This window comes from Rhinatrema bivittatum, chromosome 5 (genome assembly GCF_901001135.1).
Source record: "Rhinatrema bivittatum chromosome 5, aRhiBiv1.1, whole genome shotgun sequence".
NCBI classification, from domain to species: Eukaryota; Metazoa; Chordata; class Amphibia; order Gymnophiona; family Rhinatrematidae; genus Rhinatrema; species Rhinatrema bivittatum.
The window spans coordinates 228,884,160-228,904,337 of NC_042619.1; the positions used below are offsets into that span (position 1 = coordinate 228,884,160).

The window sequence follows — 20,178 nt, forward strand, 5'->3', positions numbered from 1 at the left end:
CTGGAGGGTGTCTCTGTATGCTGATCTCACCGGTCTGGAGAGTGTGCGAGGTCGAAGTGGGATTTTAAGATCCAGCAGGGTGATGTTGTGAATGGCTTTGTGAATGATTGGTTAATGCTTTGTAGGCGATTCTGAATTTGATTGGGAGCCAGTGACAGTTCCGCAGTATGGGTGTAATATGGTCTCTCTTGTTGGTTCTGGTCAGAATTCTTGCTGAGGCGTTTTGTAACATCTGTAGGGGTTTGATGGTTTTGGCCGGGAGGCCGAGCAAAAGTGAGTTGCAATAATAAATTTTTGAAAAGATAATTGCTTGGAGGACTGTCCGGAAATCTTGGAAGTGGAGGAGAGGTCTCATCCGTTTTAAGACTTGAAGTTTAAAGAAACACTCCTTTGTCGTGTTGTTGATGAAACATCTGCAGTTCAGTTGATTATCCATGATGACTCCTAGATTTCTGACTTGGGGGGAGAAAACTGGTTGCATTGAGGGATGTGTGTTGGGCAATGAGTAATTACCGTCTTGGGTGACGAGGAGAAGCTCGGTCTTGTTGGTATTCAGGATCAAGCTGAGGCTTGTTAGCAGGTTATTTATGGATTGAAGGCAGGTGTTCCAGAATTTTATGTAGTGATTCAGTGATCGGTATAAGAATTTGCACATCGTCTGCGTATAGGTAGTTTGTTAGGTTTAATTTGGTGAGGAGCTGGAAGAGTGGAAGCAGGTAGATGTTGAAGAGGGTTGGTGATAATGAAGATCCTTGAGGGACTCCCAAAGAGCAGATGGGGGTGATTCTTTATTGTTAATTTTGACCCTGTAAAACCTGTTTTGAAGGAATGACTTGAACCAGCTGAGAACGGTGCCTTTGATGCCGATGTCCGATAGTTGATTTAAGAAAATGTCATGGTTCACCGTGTCAAATGCCGCTGAAAGGTCGAGGAGGATGAGCAGACAAGATTGTTTTTTGTCGAGATTCAGGAGAATGGAGTCTGTTAAGGAAATTAGGAGGGATTCTGTGTTACGGGCTTTACAGAAACCAACTGAGACAGAGAGAGGATTTTGTTGCTGTCCAAATATTCCGAGAGTTGCTTATTTACTATTCTACGACTAGGCATGGTTTCAAAAATATACTAAATGGACCAGTTAAGCAAAGTTACCCACACATTACTGCCTGGGAGGCTAACTTAGGGCAGTCATATAATTTAGAAACATGGGATCAGATATATGAATCAGTTAGGAAATGCTCCATTTCTGTGGCATTGCAGGAAAACTGCTATAAGATGAACCAGCTGAGAACGGTGCCTTTGATGCCGATGTCCGATAGTTGATTTAAGAAAATGTCATGGTTCACCGTGTCAAATGCCGCTGAAAGGTCGAGGAGGATGAGCAGACAAGATTGTTTTTTGTCGAGATTCAGGAGAATGGAGTCTGTTAAGGAAATTAGGAGGGATTCTGTGTTACGGGCTTTACAGAAACCAACTGAGACAGAGAGAGGATTTTGTTGCTGTCCAAATATTCCGAGAGTTGCTTATTTACTATTCTACGACTAGGCATGGTTTCAAAAATATACTAAATGGACCAGTTAAGCAAAGTTACCCACACATTACTGCCTGGGAGGCTAACTTAGGGTAGTCATATAATTTAGAAACATGGGATCAGATATATGAATCAGTTAGGAAATGCTCCATTTCTGTGGCATTGCAGGAAAACTGCTATAAGATGCTTACGGGGTGGTACTTCTCCCCCCCCTCCCCCCCAACCTGGATCAGCTGGTGTAGGGACTCTGCAAACTGGTGTTTGGAAGTATGCGCACAAGTATTTTCATAAGCAAAATACATCAGCCAACTTTATAAAATACCCGCCTCTATACACAAACTGATGGTACAATTATTTAGTGTATAAAATATATGTGCATACTTTTTATAAAATAAGTATATCAATTATGTGGGATCCCTGCATTAAAAAAATGTGCAGGCACTGAAACCTGTACTTTTGGAGCAGTGATTATACTGCGCTTTATAAACTGTGGTGTTCCCACTTATAAAAGACGTATGTGCTAAAACTACCCTCCCTATGACTTGCCCAAGGTCACAAGCAGTGTGAGTGGGATTTGAACCCTGGTTTCCCTTGTGTATAACCCATTGCTCTAAGCCAGGTATGGTGAACTCCAATCCTTGAGTGCCACAAACAGGCCAGGTTTTCAGGGTATTCACAATGAACATGCATGAGAGAGATTTGATACAATGGAGGCAGTGCATGCAAATCTTTCTCATGCATATTCATTGTAGATATCCTGAAAACCTGGCCTGTTCGTGGCACTCGAGGACTGGAGTTCGCTATCCCTGCTCTAAGCAGTAGACCACTTTTCTTCCTATGAAGCTTCAGCCACAAAATCTATTGGTGTTATCTATCGTGATTACACCAGATGCTTTGTTGTAAGAAATGTCATTGTGATCTTGAGCTCTGGTGCTCTTTAAAGGATTAACCATATCCTGGATTTCTTCCTTTTTCGTTTTAAAGCACATTTGTGTGTCCAACGGAGATTATTGCCTTCAGTGACAGGATTGAAGAATTCAGATCTATAAATACCGAAGTAGTGGCGTGTTCGGTGGACTCTCAGTTTACCCACTTAGCATGGTATGTAACTTTAACCATTTTCTTAATAAATGAAATTCCCAAAGTCCCTTTTGACCTGTATGTTTGTCTTGATTAGATTGTAAGCTCTACTGAGCAGGGACTGTCTTTTGTGTCTTTTCTACTACACTGCATACATCAAGTAGTGCTATATAAGTGATTAGTAGTAGTATGACAAGGCTCCCAACTTCCATCTGTGAAGGTTTGGATAAGTTCTTGGAGAAGAAGTCCATTAACTGCTGTTAATCAAGTTGACTTAGGGATTAGCCACTGCTATTACTGGCATCAGTAGCATGGGATAGACTTAGTGTTTGGATATTTGCCAAGTACTTATAGCCTGGATTGGCCATGTTCTTAATCAATTTTGCATTACTTTACAGTATTTCATTAAAACAAAACAAATATGTTGAGTGGTTTTCTAGATTTTTGGGAGGAGAGTTTCTCGCTTTATATTTTACACACTATTTTGTACATTGTATTCAAATATATTATTTGGCTAGCTGGAATTGAACATATTGTCATGCAGATCCTGGTTAGAATATTTGGCAGCCAAGTGATTAGCTTTAAAGGTTGCAGGGCTTAGGCCAGCCAGTGGCTTGCTGAGTAGCCGCCTGTAGAGAGCTGGGTTTGGTTTCCAAGATGGGCTGCTCCTTTTTAGGCTGGAAGGGCCCCTAAAACACCCCTTGTGGATGCTGGAGGTGAAAGGGCTAGAGTCAGATACTTGCTGCTCAGACTGAAGTACTGGGGTATGGAGAAACACGCTGAAGACTTTACATGACTTCTGTTTAATGCGAGTTGGATGTGAATGGGGGGAATGGGGGGGAGGTGGGATAGGATTTTTCAGTGGAGGATGCACAGAGTACCTCAGGCCTTTATGGAGCTGTGCACGTTTTGCTAGCTTTGTAGTTACTGACAGGTGATGTACTGTGTTTGAGGAATAAGCTCAAGTGTCTCAGTATTTGTTATATTTTCTCTTGACTTAATGGGATGTAATGGTGTTGGATGATATCCTGAAATTACAGCTTCCACACCAAAAGAAACTTTTCAGGTTCAAGTCAGCATGTAGTTTGAGCAGTAAAACTACTGTTAAAATACCGTTTTCTAACCAAACTTAACAGAGAGATTTTTGGAGCGGCTTGGTCAGTTTCAGAAAAACTCTCCATGAAGCTCCAAAATCAGGCTGGTGACATGCACAAGTAGGTCAGCTGTAAACCAGATTACTGCTGGAAATGAAAATAATTTTGAAACTTAAAAAAAACCCGAAAACTTTATATTTCAAGAGAGAAGATTTTTGATCTAGGGATTCCCTTTTTGGAGAGGTACACTTCAGTGCTCTGGATTCAGTTTTTCCAGGTATCTGCTATGTCTAGTTGGCCCAAAACTATTTTATTTACTATATTTATTGGAAGCTTCATGTGACAGCACTCTAGGGATGTTACAGTCTCAGCAAACATACAATTACAGCATTTCCTTTTCAGACCCCGCATCAGTCCAGACAAGTGGGTTTTGCATCCCTACCAGCAGATGGAGGCAGAGAGATAAAAACGTTGAGGCACTGCTACGTAAGCAAGAGTGCCACCTGCTGTCCCTCAGTATTTCTCTGTCTCCAGCAGATGGTAGAGGTGCAAACCTGCAGTTAACAAAAGAAAGAAATAAAGAAGGGACAGAAGAAAAGATGTTAGAAGACGCTTCCTGAGGTGTTAGGTACCTTTGTGGGCCATCCCCCAGGTTGAGCTGGACGAGCAGGGGGTTGGTAACCCCTGGGCAGCTTGACTTGCAGAAGATCCATGGGTCTGACAGCCTGGGTCCTGGTTCCCTCTTATCCCCTGAAGGCTCCTTCCCAGAGGTGTTGCCAGCAGCAGGGAAGTATTCCTTTTTTTTTTGTTTGAATTTCTTCCTTTGCTGTGGCTGCTGTTTCTTTAAAAAAAAAAAAAAGTTACATTTTTCTTTCAGCAGCAACCGCTCTGACTGTTCCTGGTTTAATCATCGGGGAAGGCCCAGGCTGGGGAAGGGAGCAATGTAGTGCCACTGTTTGTGGCTTCGGGCCGGAGTCTACGTTGAGCAGTGTTCCCCTCCTCTTCCGCGCGCTGCGATCGCGTGGCTTCTCTTCCTCTGCAGCAGGCCCAGCCGCGTGGAGACAAGATAGCGCAGACAGTAGGTTTCCCAGTGCAGGAAGGTTTGTCGGGCCCGCATCCTGGCTTGGGGACAGCTGAATGCAGCGGCGCTATGCTGTGATTCATTCCTGCAGGGGAAAGGTCCTCTGGGAGGGGATGAGGCTGGTAGGAGAGTCACGAGTTCCCAAGGCCCTGTCAGGATCAATACTAGGAGCCTAAAAAAACCTATAGCCTGAAGGGCTACAGCTCAGAAGGTGATTGATTCCCGGGTGTCCAGGGACTCCCCTCCCCTGTTGTCTCTGGCGATCCCGTCAGGGGGTGGGGAGGAGATGCGAGCTCTGAGCTGGATGACATGGAGTTTTCCTCAGAATTTTTCTTGCTTATACATAAGGCCTTTTAACCAGCAAAAGCACTGGCTATGAAAGGCATTTCATTCAGCCATCTTGTCCTGTTGCAAAGAGGCCGAGGGACTCCTTGGTCAGGGGACCTCCTTCACTGGCTGGGCCTGGACCATCCTGAGAGGCCTGGCAGCTCGGATGATTCAGACTTGGATGACCCAGAAGTTGGCCTTGGGGTTGTTCCGGGGTGGATTAGGATGACCCAGCAGTTCTCAAGGCGGAGGTTGATCAGGGTGGAGATTAGGTAGGGGTGGATCTGGGGCCCACCGAAAGCCTTTCCTCTCCCTAAGTGGATCAAGAAGTTGGTGAACTGAGAATGGGACTTCCGGTGGCTAGAGGTATGGCAAATTTGTATCCACTCACGGAGGATATCCTGCAGCTGTTGGTATTGCCAAAGGTGGATGCTTCGGTCTCAGTGGTCACTAACAAGACCACCATTCTGGTTGCGAGATTGGCAGTGTTAAAGGATGTGTAGGACCATGAGCTAGAGATTCATCTGGGGAGGATTTTGAAGTCTTGGTGCTGAGCCTGTGAGCAGCGATATGTGGAAGTCTGATGTAGAGTGCCTGTTTATGCTGGGTCCAGAAGTCTCAGGAGAGGTCTTCAGCTGACACTGGTATTAATAGCCAGGTAGCTCAGGTGGAGGCCAGGATTGCATATGTGGCTGATGCACTTTATGACTTGATCTCAGCTTCACAGCAGTCTCAGTGTGATGTCTGCTGTGGGTGCAGAATTGGTCAGTTGATATGTGATCCAAGTCTCAGCTCTGTAATCTTCCCTTTAAAGGAAGGAAAATTGTTGTTGGGGGAAGACCTGAAATGATGAAGGTTTTGGGAGAGTCTAAAGGAAATAAGCTGCTGGAGGACAAGAAGACAGTTAGGAATTTGTTTCTTTCTTATTCTAGGTTTTGGGAGGTGCAATGGTTTTCGGCCCAGTAAGGATTCTGCACTATCTCCAGGACAGAATCAGGGGTCCTGTAGGCAGCAGTCCTTTCGAGGTGCCCATTGACTTCCCAGAGAGGGCTCCGGCCAGTGGGCCAGCAGCAGTAAGGCTTCACAATAAAGCCAGCCTGGTCCACTCTCTCAAGATGGCAGTTGAAGGCCCTCTATCACAGTTTTACGAAGAGTGGACCAGGATTACCTTGGACCAATGGGTCCTAAAGGTAATAAGGGACGGTTATGCTTTAGAATTTTTTTCCCCATCATGGAAGCTTTTGTGGTGTCTCATTGCGGTGTCAGAGGCAAGCAAGCGCTGATTCAGAACATGCCTTCAGTTGCTGGCATGATAGTACTGGTGGCAGCCAAGGAGCCCGGTCAAAGGAGGTACTCAATTTACTGTGTCGTGCCAAAAAAAAGGAAGGAACTTTTCATCCCATCCTCGATCTGCAAAAGGTAAAATGTGATACTGCGAATTTCCCGTTTTTATGTAAGAAAACGTTGCGGATGGTGATGGCAGCAGTTCGTCGAGTGGAGTTTTTCTGGTCTCAGTGGATTTGATGGAAACCTAACTGCACATACCCATTCAGGAAGAATATCAAAAGTTTTTGTGTTATGGTTCTGGGGTATCATTTCCAGTTTTGGGCCCTTCCATAGTTCATACTTATCTGGACGACTGGCTTATCCAAGGGAAATTGGAAGAGATATGCCAGCAGTCTGTGCGCACGGTGATAGATATGTTGCAGTCCTTGAGCTGGGTGGTGAATTTGGTGAAGTCATCTGAACCCTATCCAGATGCTGGAATACTTGGGGGTGAAATTAAATACTCAGCAGAGTATTTCTCACCTCGGAGAGGATTCAGAAGTTACAATTCCAGGTGGTGTGGATTTTGTGGATGCCAGTTCTCAGGGCTTGGGATTATTTTCAAATCCTGGGTTCAGTGGCATCTACGTTGAATTTGGTGTTATGGGCTTTTGCCCACATGCTCCCTCTACAGGGGGGTGTTGCTGTCATGATGGAATCAGTTGTCAGAGGAGTTTCATCGGCTTTTACTGCTGCAGGGTACTACCAAGTCCAGACTCTTGTGGTAGCTGTGTTGGCCCAATTTGGAGAAAGGGATGGGCCTGGAGGATCCAGACTGGGTTATAGGGATCACTGATGCCAACTGTAAGGGTTGGGGGGGGGTGGTCTGTCAAGAACGGACGGCACAAGGACTGTGGTCGCCAGTCTATCAGTCGCTTGGAAAAGAGAGCGGTGTGCAGGGCATTGGTGGAATTCCTTCCACAAGTCTGAGGTCAAATGGTTGGAATGTTTTTGGACAATCTGACAACGGTGGCTTATATCAATCGGCAAGGGGGGACGAAGAGTCATGTGGTTGCCCAAGAAGTCCTGGACCCTTTTGCCTGTTTATAGCCGCTTCACATGTTGCAGGAGTGGTCAATGTGCAAGCTGACTATCTCAGCAGACAACAGTTGGATCTGGAGAATAGGAGCTGTCAAAGGAGGCCTTCAGCCTTATCCAATCTTATTGGGGCACTCCCCATCTAGATCTGATGGTGTCGAGGAGCAACGCCAAGGCAGCAAGTTTCTTCGACCGCAGATGTTAGGTCAGAACAAGGGTATAGACTCTCTGGTTCTTCCACGGCCAACAGGGATCCTGCTGTACATGGTCCCTCCTTGGCCAATAATAGGTCAAGTGTTACGGCGCATCAAGAGGCATCCGGGCCAGGTAGTACTGGTGGTGCCAGAGTGGCTGTGTCATCTGAAGTTCACAGATCTAGTACAGCGTGCAATAGACAGATCCCTGAGATTGGCTCATTTGGGGGGCTGTTAAGGTCCTATTTTCTCAGATTGGGCAGATCACTTTTGTCTCACAGCTTGGCTTTTGAGAGCAGGTGCTTGCGGCAAAAAGGATTCTGTGAGCCTGTGCATTTTCAAGGGCTTAGTTTACAATTCCTGCGGAATTCCTTGCAGGTGGAAGCCTTGATGGGTCTCAGAAGTAGACTCCAGGGAAAAGGTTATTGGCCTCATATCTGGATGTTGTGAGGTTTTTGAAGGGGGTCAAGCATCTGTGGCTGTCTGTGCACAGATAGGGTCCGGCATGGAGTTTAAACTTAGTCTTGTAGGTGCTTTGTTGGCCTCCGTTTGAGCCATTGAGGAAGGTTTCATTAAAGGACCTCACACTGAAGGTGGTATTTTTGGTGGCAATTTGTTCGACCAGAATTGGTGGCGATTTGTTCATTCAGAAGGATCTCGGAGCTACAGGCTTTGTCCTGTAGGAAACCCCCCCCTCCTTCTATTCGGCGATCGCAGCGAGGACGTCCACGAGGCAGGCCTGCGCAATCGGCGCCACAGACCCGCCGGGGTAAGGCCCTTTAAATTTACAGCCTCACCCACGAAGGGTCTGCCGCCGATCGTGCAGCATCCGGTCCCGTTTCGCCGTCCTTCCAGCCGCTGTTCACGCCCACAGCCGACACGCCAGCGACGCCCAACCAACCCGGAGAGGCCCTGAGGCCCTTTAAATTCGTTGATTGCCGGCGCACCCCTCCTTCTATTCGGCGATCGCAGCGAGGACGTCCACGAGGCAGGCCTGCGCAATCGGCGCCACAGACCCGCCGGGGTAAGGCCCTTTAAATTTACAGCCTCACCCACGAAGGGTCTGCCGCCGATCGTGCAGCATCCGGTCCCGTTTCGCCGTCCTTCCAGCCGCTGTTCACGCCCACAGCCGACACGCCAGCGACGCCCAACCAACCCGGAGAGGCCCTGAGGCCCTTTAAATTCGTTGATTGCCGGCGCACCCCTCCTTCTATTCGGCGATCGCAGCGAGGACGTCCACGAGGCAGGCCTGCGCAATCGGCGCCACAGACCCGCCGGGGTAAGGCCCTTTAAATTTACAGCCTCACCCACGAAGGGTCTGCCGCCGATCGTGCAGCATCCGGTCCCGTTTCGCCGTCCTTCCAGCCGCTGTTCACGCCCACAGCCGACACGCCAGCGACGCCCAACCAACCCGGAGAGGCCCTGAGGCACTTTAAATTCCCCGATTGTCGGCGCCGCGCGCCGAGTGTCGCGCGCCGAAGGAGCGCGTCAAAGGGGCCTGCCCCTTTGAGCGCCCCTTCGAGCGTCTCTGCAGAGTGGCACTGCCCTACCCCATAACTGCACTTCTCAGATCAGCTCCCTCAGCACCTTACTAAAATGCAAGACCTATACCTTGGATAGCCCCTACGACAACGTAGCCAAGCCAAACCGTAGGCAAGGAATATAGTGGCACATTACAGGTAGCATCCCTCCAGTGTCTACCCCTCCGTTTCCTGGTGCCAGAGTGTTCCTATGTCATATGCTAGCAGCCACTCGCACAGAAAATAATCGTCTGCTGTCCCCCCACCCTGTGCTCTTCCGTTTGTGCATGCCCTATCCCTGCCATCTAGACTACTGTATTTGATAACAGCCATGTACTTGTCAACTGCAATGTTCTTGATAACCACTGTATTTGATAACTGCTGGATTTAGGATAACCACCTCTACTGTATTTGAAAATTTTTGTACACCTCTCTATTACCACACTCTATCAATTGCTGTGACTCATAGTTCTCCTCTTCCTCTCCCTTATACACTGGAATTCGTTCCATCAAATATTTCCAATCCTTATACACTGGAATTCGTTCCATCAAATATTTCCAATCCTTATACACTGGAATTCGTTCCATCAAATATTTCCAATCCTTATACACTGGAATTCGTTCCATCAAATATTTCCAATCCTTATACACTGGAATTCGTTCCATCAAATATTTCCAATCCTTATACACTGGAATTCGTTCCATCAAATATTTCCAATCCTCCCTCTCTCCCCCTTCCACACATCAAATATTTCCAATCCTCCCTCTCTCCCCCTTCCACACATTCACCATTTTCTCACCTCTGATTCAGTGCATTCTATAATCTGAAAGATAAGAACCTCCTCCTATCTCTCTCATCAGCACCCAATTCCATTCATACACTACATCCTAACACCCATTCAGCATGCATCAATACCAAATCACCATTCTCAAATACAACAAATGTAGGCCCAACTCTCCCCAATACCCACGGCATTACTCACATCTAAAAACCATCCTCCCTTCCATGATCTCCCCCCCTCTCACCCAAATCATTGGTCTTACCGCTCTCTCTCTTGTTCTCCTCAATGCCCAGTCACTAAACAAAAAAACCCCTCTACTCAATGACCTACTCATAGACCAAAATCCGGATATCTGTGCCATAACAGAGTCCTGGCTTAAGGAATCTGATACGGTTCTCCTTAATCAGCTCCCTTCTGATACATACGACATTTTTTCTATCCCCAGGGCAAAAAAGAAAGGAGGTGGTTTACTTTTAGCCATCAAAAAAAAATTCAATATGATTCTCCTCCCCATCCCTCCCCCACCTAAAATTGAAATAGGACTGTTCAAGTCCCCCTCTCTACAAATCTGTCTCGTCTATGCCCCCCCAGGAACTCTACATAGCAACCCGTCAATCCTTATAGAATACATCGCTAAGAACATCTCTATCGACACCCCAGCAATCATATTAGGCGATTTCAACTTACATGTTGATAGCTCCCCCCGGACCCCATCATGTGACGCTATACTCGACTCACTAAATGCTCTTGGATTCAAACAATCCATTGATTTCCCTACTCACAAGGCAGGCCATACCCTCGATCTCCTCTTTACTAATGCCCTCATTCAAACTGACCCCCCCTCCCAAACACCCATCCCTTGGTCAGATCATCACCTTATCAATGCTTCTCTCTCCATCAAGATACCCACACGCCTCGATAACACAAATAAAACTATCCACTACAGAAAAAATTGTACTAGAGATGACCTTATTTCAGCAGTCTCAAACAATCTTGATCACTTAGACCTCTCCAACGCTGACACAGCACTGGCTTCATGGCATGACATTACAAATAATATAGCCAATTCCACATGCCCCCTACAAGCCAAACTCATCTCCTCACAAAACAACAACAAAAAGAAACCTTGGTACTCCCACGAACTAAAAAACCTCAAACAACAACTTCGAAAATCCGAAAAGATTTGGCGCCATGACCCATCTCATAAACATTTGGCACAATTCAAATCCTCCCTACACCTGTATAAAGAAAAACTTAACAATACAAAACGAGATTTCTTCGCTAACAAAATACACCAATTCCAATACAATCCTAAAGTGCTATATGAGTACGTTAACTCTCTTACCAAGTCAGCAGCTTCTGACGTCCCAGATGACGTAGCCAAATCTAAATGTAAAGAACTTGCCACATTTTTCCAAACCAAAATAGACAAGTTGATATCCAGGTTCACCAATGCATCATCCACTCCCACCCAACAATCTGAACCCATCTGCAACCAAATTAAGACTAGAAATAACACTAATATTCTATCTTCTCTATCATGCACTTCTACACTAGAAATAGAAATTCTCATTAAAAAAGCCAAACCCTCCACCCATCCAACTGACACAATACCCACCAAACATCTCCTCGCAATACCTAACCTCATTGCTAAACCCTTAACTAACATCATCAACCTGTCCATTAACTCAGGAAAGGTACCTGTCCCCCTTAAACAAGCAATCGTCAAACCTATTCTAAAAAAGCCTAAACTAGACCCCTCTGATCTAGCCAATTACCGCCCCATTTCCAATCTCCCTTTCATATCCAAACTCCTTGAAAAAACCGTTAACAAACAACTTACCGACTATCTCGATGACAACCACATCCTTGCACCTTCTCAGTACGGTTTTCGAAAATCTCATAGCACCGAGACTCTTTTACTCTCTCTGTCAGATCATATACTCAAAGGCTTTGAGAAAGGACAATCTTATATCCTTGCCTTTCTTGATATCTCCTCTGCATTTGATACCATCAGCCATTCCATTCTCCTACAGCGATTAACTGAAATTGGCATCACAGGTGTTGCTCTCAATTGGTTCAACTCCTACCTTAGTAACAGAGATTTCAAAATTCAGTTAGGAAATCATATCTCCAAGGCCATACCCCTCAAGCAAGGTGTCCCACAAGGTTCATCCCTCTCCTCAACCCTTTTCAATATCTACATCTTACCCCTCTGTTACCTCCTTTCTAGCCTCAACCTCCCTCACTATATATACGCTGACGACGTACAGTTGCTCATCCCCATTACCGACTCTCTTTCAAAAACCATGGATATCTGGAAAGATACCCTTCAATCCATAAACAATCTCCTATCTTCCATCCACTTAGCCCTCAATACCACTAAAACTGAAATTATGCTTATCTCACCCCAAAACCAACTGAACCCCTCTCTTCTTTCACACATCCCATTTGCTCAACAAGTCCGAGATCTGGGTATCATTCTCGATGGCCACCTCACACTGAAGAAATTCATCAGTAGTATAATAAAAGATGGATTTTTTAAACTTCACACCCTTAAAAAACTTAAACCTCTACTTCATCCCCCTGACTTCCGTACGGTTCTACAAACCATTATCTTTGCCAAAATCGACTATTGTAATTCCCTTCTCCTCGGACTCCCCAACAATGCCATCCACCCCCTTCAAATACTACAAAATACAACAGCCCGGATTTTGACCAACACTCACAGACACGACCACATCACACCGGTCCTAAAAGATCTACATTGGCTTCCCATAGCCTCCCGTATACAATATAAGGCTCTCTCACTCGTTCATAAGGCCTTGTTCAATCCTGAAATGAATTGGTTCAATGACACCCTCCGATTTCACCAAGCCAATAAACCCACTAGACACATTCATCTCGCCACCATGCCCACCACCTCACCCAAACTTTACAAATTAACCTCCACGAGAGCCCGTGCATTATCTATCGCCGGGCCTATTCTCTGGAACACAATGCCAGTTGAACTTCGCCAAGAAGAATGCTCAAAAACCTTCAAGCGCAAGCTCAAGACCTGGCTCTTCACCAAAGCATATACTTAAAGTCCCCGTGCTCTCATCTACACCCTCCCTTCTCTGTCCCCCTTGACTTGGTTTTTCACTATAAGCGGGTGAGCCCCCGCTTGAACCGGCTTCTACCTAAGCTTACACCATTCCTCTTCTCCCTCCCTCCTGTGTTACCCTTCCCCCCTCCATTCCCTACCTCTCCCCCTCCCCTTCTCACCTCACCTCTCCCCTTCCCTGAACTATTGTTATTTTATATTATTCCCTATAATTGTACATTTTGTATATACCTGCAATCTTCGCTTACAATAATTTACTAATCTAATTTTATTCTTCTGTCACTTCCTCCCCCCTTTTTTCTCTGCTTTTACTATCTTGTAATCATGTTATTCTAATTTTAGTTTAATGTTTTATTTCCCCTTCCTTTCCTCTTGCTCTAGTTATTATGTTCCAATATTTTTTAATTGTATTATGTTAAACCTGTTCGATGTAAAGCGCCGTCACTGGCACTAGTTTCTTGTTACGCTGTGAACCGATGTGATATCTTTGATGAATGTCGGTATATAAAACCGTTAAATAAATAAATAAATAAAAATTTCTGAACATTTCGTACGGGGGGGAGTTGTCTTTGCGCACGTACCCTTGTTCCTTCCTAAGGTGGTATCTTCGTTTCACCTGAATCAGACGGTGGAGTTCCTGCCTTTCTGAATTGGTCTGCTGAGTTGCAGGGTCAAAAGAGCTCCATTTCCTTGGATGTGCATCGGGTACTGTTGCGTTATCTAAAGGTCACCAACAATTTTTGGCGGTCGGTTCATTTGTTTGTATTGTTTGGAGGTGCCAGAAAAGGATGCAAGGTCTCCAAGGGCATGGTGGTAGGTTGAAGGAAGCTACCATTTTGACCAACCTTTGTAAGGAGAGAATTCCAGAGGGGTTGCGTGTGCATTCTACTAGAGTGCAGGCAGTGTCGTGGGCTGAGTGTCAGTTATTGTCACCGCAGGAGATTTATAGAGCGGAGAAGTGGGGTTTTTCTTCACACTTTATCTTGCCCATTACCATTTAGATGTTTAGGCTCCAGGAGAGCTGACCTATGGCGAAAGTGTTTTGAGAGGGTGTCTTTCACGAGCCCACCCAGTCTAGAGGTGCTTTGGTACATCCCACTTGTCTAGACTGATCTGGGGTATGAACGGGAAAGGAAAATTGATTCTTACCTGCTAATTTTTATTCCTGAAGTACCACAGATTAGTCCAAAGACCCAGCCCCTTAATTTTCTCAAGACTGTTACGGCAAATCCGTTTTCTGGTATGCTTACTGGGAAGAACTGCCAGGACGACGTATGTTTACAGAACCTAAAGAAGTTTGCCAGGTTGTGGTTAGCTCTTTGGGTTGATTTGTGGTTTTTCTGTTTGGGGGAGCTCCAACCTTTGGGTTTGGCGTTTTTGCCTTTATTTAGGGGGCTGTTGAGTTGTTACTCTCTAGTTGGTTTGGGTACAGGTCAATACTGAGGGTCTGCAAGTGGCATTTGATGCAAAACCTACTTGTCTTGACTGATCTGAGGTACTTCAGGAACAAAAATTAGTAGTTAAGAATCAGTTTTCCTTTTGAGTTCCACACATGTAAGATCAAAGGCATATTTCCTAGCATGTAGCCAGATGGACTCAGGACCAATGGGTTGTGCTCCCCTGCCAGCAGATGGAGACGGAGTCAGGTTTCAAAGCTGACGTCACCCTAGATACACCCCTGCAGTGACCTCAGCCCTTCAGTATTTCTCTGTCTCCACCAGATGGAGATATGCTTTCCCTATGGGGTTTGTTGTACCCTTTTGGAAGAAGAAATTCTACTTTTAAGTTGGAGAAAAGATTGAGCCCCGCTCTCCTGTGGGGATTCCTAAAGGCCCCTCCCCCAGTTGAGAATTCCTGAGGTGATTTCCGAGATCCCTTAAAGGTGTGCCTTGGTCCATTAGCCGGTTCCCAGCGTGGACTTTGCTGTTCAAGCAGCTGAAAGGCAGTGGGTACAGGAAGCCGAGCATGGCGGTGACGGTCAAAGCCCTCTCTCCCCTCAGCTGGAGACCATCTCTGTACTCAGCTGGTAAGCGCTAAGTTCAGGTAAGTTTAAAAAAAAAAAAAAAAAAGAATTACCTTTTAGAGAAGAGGGGTTTCAGAAAGACTTCCTCCGGTCTTCTTGCTCGGCGTACCATACCAACATCATTCCCAATCCCATTGAGGCACAGGGAAGTGGGCTTACAAGCAGGTTGAATGGCCCCACTTTAAGCTTGGTCGGCACATTGCATGGTAGGCTACGGCGGCACCATCGTGTGCGCATCTTTGTGAGTCTTGTATTGCCCACCATAGGAAGTGGGTACGTGCAGTGCGTCAGCTCTGCGCATGCACCGCGTGCATAACATCGTACGCATACCTACTCGCACAATAAAGTAAGCGCAGGATACGGGAAAAGCTGGGCGCATGGGCTGTGCGTGCGCCTTGCTGTGCCCCACCTAGGCGCTCAAAATTTGTGCACATAAAAATTTAAGCACTAGCTGATCTAACGTAGTTTCTGCCGCAGTGTCGCCGGCAGCCAAGAAACATAAGCACCTTGCTCTCTGCGATGCTTGTCATATTAGGGCTTCTCAGCCTGACCTAGATTCCAGCTTGTGTCAGAACTGTGAGGAAGTCCAAGAAGATTTGGCCTCCCCGGACTTTGCTGAGCCCAGCTCCTCCCATTCAAATGATGGATTGGCAGCCTTAACAGGAAGTACTCCAGATCTGAGTAACCCCTTGGCTGGGTATTCCATGGGAGAAGGAAACTCTGCTGGGCCCACCCCAGTTCCCCCTGGCTAGGCATGAACCTGGCAGCCTTTCTTGGTTGGAATTTTTCCAGGCACAGCAGTCCTTTGTACAGGCGCAGTCTACTTCCTTGCTTGCCCCTGTCCAGACGGAACCCCAGCTAACCCCCTCTCCCATTCCTGTTGGCAGACCTCGACCAAGGGTATCTCTAGTGGGGACTCTGATGGCACAGACAAAGAGCAAGATCGCTTGGAAGAAGGGGAAATTGTCCCGGGATTAGAACCGTATCGAACCATGTTATGATTCTTTTCATAGAGATGACTTGCTGGCCTTGGTTTCTCAGACCCTGAAAATGATGGGAGTTCCTGGAGCGGAATCTGACGGAATCAAAGAAGAATCCCATTCTGATTTCCTTGCACAACGCCTCTTGCTACTTCCCAGTACTGGAAGCCATCCAGGAGTTGATTGACCTGGAATGGGATGCCCCAGAAGCAGTTTTAAAGAGGGCTGGGCATTAAAAGCTCTATATCTGCTGGATCCAGCTGTGAGAGAATGTTTGCGTTTCCCTATAGTGGATGCACTGGTCTGCACGGTCTCTAAGCAAACAATTATCCCAGTGGAGGGAGGAGCGGCCTTAAAGGATGCACACGATAAACAGTTGGAATCTATCCTTAAACAAGCTTTGACGCAGTAGCAATGACCTTACAGATTCCATGGTGAGTCCTGGCAGTTCTTCCCAGTAAGCATACCAGAACACGAATTTGCCGTAACAGTCTTGAGAAAATTAAGGGGCTGGGTCTTTGGACTGATCTGTGGTACTTCAGGAATAATTCTGGTCACCGCATCTCAAAAAAGATATAGTTGCGATGGAGAAGGTACAGAGAAGGGCAACCAAAATGATAAAGGAGATGGAACAGCTCCCCTATGAGGAAAGACTGAAGAGGTTAGGGCTGTTCATCTTGGAGAAGAGATGGCTGAGGGGGAATATGATAGCGGTCTTTAAGATCATGAGAGGTCTTGAATGAGTAGATGTGAATCGGTTATTTAAACTTTCGAATAATAGAAGGACTAGGGGCATTCCATGAATAAGCAAGTAGCACATATAAGACTAATCAGAGAAAATTCTTTTTCACTCAACGCATAATAAAGCTCTGGAATTTGTTGCCAGAGGATGTGGTTAGTGCACTTAGTGTAGCTGGGTTCAAAAAAGGTTTGCATAAGTTCTTGGAGGAGAAGTCCATTAACGGCTATTAATCAAGTTTACTTAGGGAATAGCCACTGCTATTAATTGTATCAGTAGCATGGGATCTTCTTAGTGTTTGGGTCATTGCCAGGTTCTTGTGGCCTGGTTTGGCCTCTGTTGGAAGCAGGATGCTGGGCTTGATGGACCCTTGGTCTGATCCAGCATGGCAATTTCTTATGTTCTTATGATTGCTTCTTGTTGTTCCGTGGTATCGCATTCGTGCTTATTTCTTTCTCAGGAGGTGGATGACTCGGGGGTGAACCCCAAAGCCGCTATGGAACCCACCTCTACCTTTTTAGCAGACGTGGGCTCGGATTTAGTCCGTACTTCAGCCAGTGGTAGCGGCCAGAAGACAGCTATGGCTGCGAAATTGGTCAGCCAACACAACCTCCAAGGCCAACCTTACTAGGATGCCCTATTCAAAAATGAATTGGAAAAACTGGCCAGTAAATGAGGCAAATCTCCAGTTCTCCGGCTACCGGAAGATAAGAGGAAGCAGTTGCAGCACCCCTCTCCTATGAGGAGCCGGTCCAGGGGCACTCAACATTTCTGCCCCTACAGAAACTCGACATTTCAGAGATCTCGGCCCTTTGGAAGAACTCAGCCCTTTCATAAACAGCCCAAGAAAGGGGCAGGTTCGGGTTCAGGATCATTCAAAACCTCCCAATGAAATTTTACTGACCTATTTTCGGAACAAGGAGATAGGGGATCGACTGTCTCTCTTTTACCAAAGGTGGGTCAAGATCACTTCAGACAAGTGGGTACTGGAAGTCATACGAGAAGGTTATGTGCTGGAATTTCGCAGCACTTGGGACGTGTTCATGATGTCTCCTTGCCACTCCCAGCACAAAAAGCAGGCAGTGGAGATTACTCTTTTAAGGCTCCTCAGTATGAGGGTTGTAATCCCAGTACCTACACCCCAGGAATATATGGGGGCATTATTCCATCTATTTCATCGTACCCAAGGTGGAAGGATCCTTTCATCCCATCCTGGACCTCAAGAGTGTCAAACATCACCTACGGGTGAGTCATTTCCACATGGAAACCTTACGCTCCGTGATAATGGCCATGCAACCAGGAGAATTCCTAACCTCCCTGGACCTATCCGAGGCCTACCTACATATTCCAATTCATCAAGAACACCAATGCTTCTGCTGTACTGGGGCGCCATTATCAGTTCTGGGCACTGCCCCTTGGTCTAGCCTCGGCCCCAAGAACATTTTCCAAGATTATTGTAGTCATGGTGGCAGCGTTGAGAAGAGAAGGAATCCTGGAACACCCATACTTGGACGACTGGTTGATCCAGGCCAAGCCTGTGGAAGAAAATCTCCAGGTGACCAACAAGGTGACCTCCTTGCTTCAGGAACTCGGTGGTGTAGTAAACCTGGTCAAGAGCATTCTCAAGCCTTCCCAGTCATTGGAGTATCTAGGAGTCTGGTTTGACACCAGGCAGGGCAAGGTCTTCCTCCCAACCATATGAATACAGAAGTTAATGTCCCAGGTGCATCAGTTGATGAACACAGCTCCACACCTTTTTAGCATACTATCTTCAAGTTCTCTGTTTGATGGCAGCAACCTTGGAAGTAGTACCGTGGGCGAGAGCATACATACACCCACTTCAACACTTGCTGCTGTCACGTTGGAACCTGCAGTCTCAAGACTATTAGATTCAGCTCCACTTACTGATGGGAATCTGCTCTCACCTCAAGTGGTGGTTGCATGGGGCTCATCTGAGTAGGGGGGATTCCTGCCCTCCCTGAACTGGCTGGTTCTTATAACGGACACGAGTCTCTGGGGTTGGGGAGCTCACTGTCGGGAACTTATGGCCCAGGGACATTGGACGGAGGAAGAGGCCCTCTGGAACATCAATCACCTGGAAGCCTGGGCAGTGAGGCTGGCATGTTTGCAATTCAGCCACAGACTCCAGGGTCAAGCGGTCTGTATAATGTTGGACAACACAACGACGGTAGCCTACATCAAGCACCAGGGAGGAACCAAGAGCCAGCAGGAGTTTCAGGAGATGGACCTCCTTATGGAAAGGGCGGAAATATATCTACAGACTATCTCAGTCTCGCACATCACAGGAAAAGATGTCGTCAGAGCAGAGAGAGTCTGGATCCAAGAGAGTGGGTGTTGTCGGCTGAAGCCTTTCAACTGATAGTAGATCACTGGGGCTTACCATCCATCGACCTGCTGGCCGCATCTCACAATGCGAAGGTTCCCCGATTCTTCAGTCACAGAAGAGATCCATGGTCCATGAGGATTGACACTCTCGTTCAAACCTGGCCGGAAAAAGAGTTGCTATACACCTTCCCTCCGTGGCCCCTGCTGGGCAGGATCATTCGCCAAATCGAGCACCACAGGGGATTAGTCCTATTAGTCGCTTCAGATTGGCCTAGGCATCCATGGTATGCGGACATGCAGAGATTCCTGGTGGAGACTCCTCTGTGCCTCCTACCGCACAGGAGGGACAGGTCCTTCATGAGGATCCGACTCTGTTCTGTCTTACGGCCTGGCCCTTGAGAGGATATTCTGCGACGGTAATTGCTAACTTACTCCATGCTCGGAAGTCCTCTATGTCCCTAGCGTATGTATGGGTTTGGAAAGTATTTTAGGCCTGGTGCAAGGAACATGGTAGGGCGATCAAAATCACACTTATGCTGGAATTTTTGCAGGACAGCTTGCATAAAGGTGTGGCATTTTAACTCCTTGAAGGTGCAGGTAGTGGCTCTCTCCTGTTTCAGGGGCAAGGTGAACAGAACCTCCCTGTCGGTTCATCCGGACGTGGCCCATTTTGTAAAAGGGCTGAAGCATCTACAGCTACCCCTATGGTGGCTGGTTCCCTTGTGGAATCTTAATCTAGAATTGTAATTTTTGGCAGGACCCTCCTTTTGGCCGCTGCCCGGTCTATCCTTGCATTTATTAACCTTGAAAACGGTGTTCCTGATGGCTATATGTTAAGCATGTCGCATCTCTGAACTACAGGCATTGTCGTGTCAGGAACCGTTCCTCCGGATGACTCCAAGAGCATTACAGCTTCATACCGTTCCATCCTTCTAGCCTAAGGTAGTCTCGGAGTTTCATTTGAATCAGTCCAATTCGTTGCCTTCCCTAGATAAGCACAGGAGTGCGGAGGAA

The 20,178-nt window shown here is 46.6% G+C and overlaps 1 protein-coding gene across 2 annotated transcripts in view; it reads left to right on the plus strand.

Moving 5' to 3' along the window:
* The window catches only part of PRDX4 (peroxiredoxin 4), a 45,361-nt gene that overhangs the window by 10,297 nt on the left and 14,886 nt on the right, over positions 1 to 20,178 (plus strand). For both annotated transcript variants that reach the window (XM_029603403.1, XM_029603402.1), the window contains exon 3: positions 2,513 to 2,629. In XM_029603403.1, the coding sequence (XP_029459263.1) occupies positions 2,513 to 2,629 (117 nt within the window). The remainder of the gene's footprint in view (positions 1 to 2,512; positions 2,630 to 20,178) is intronic.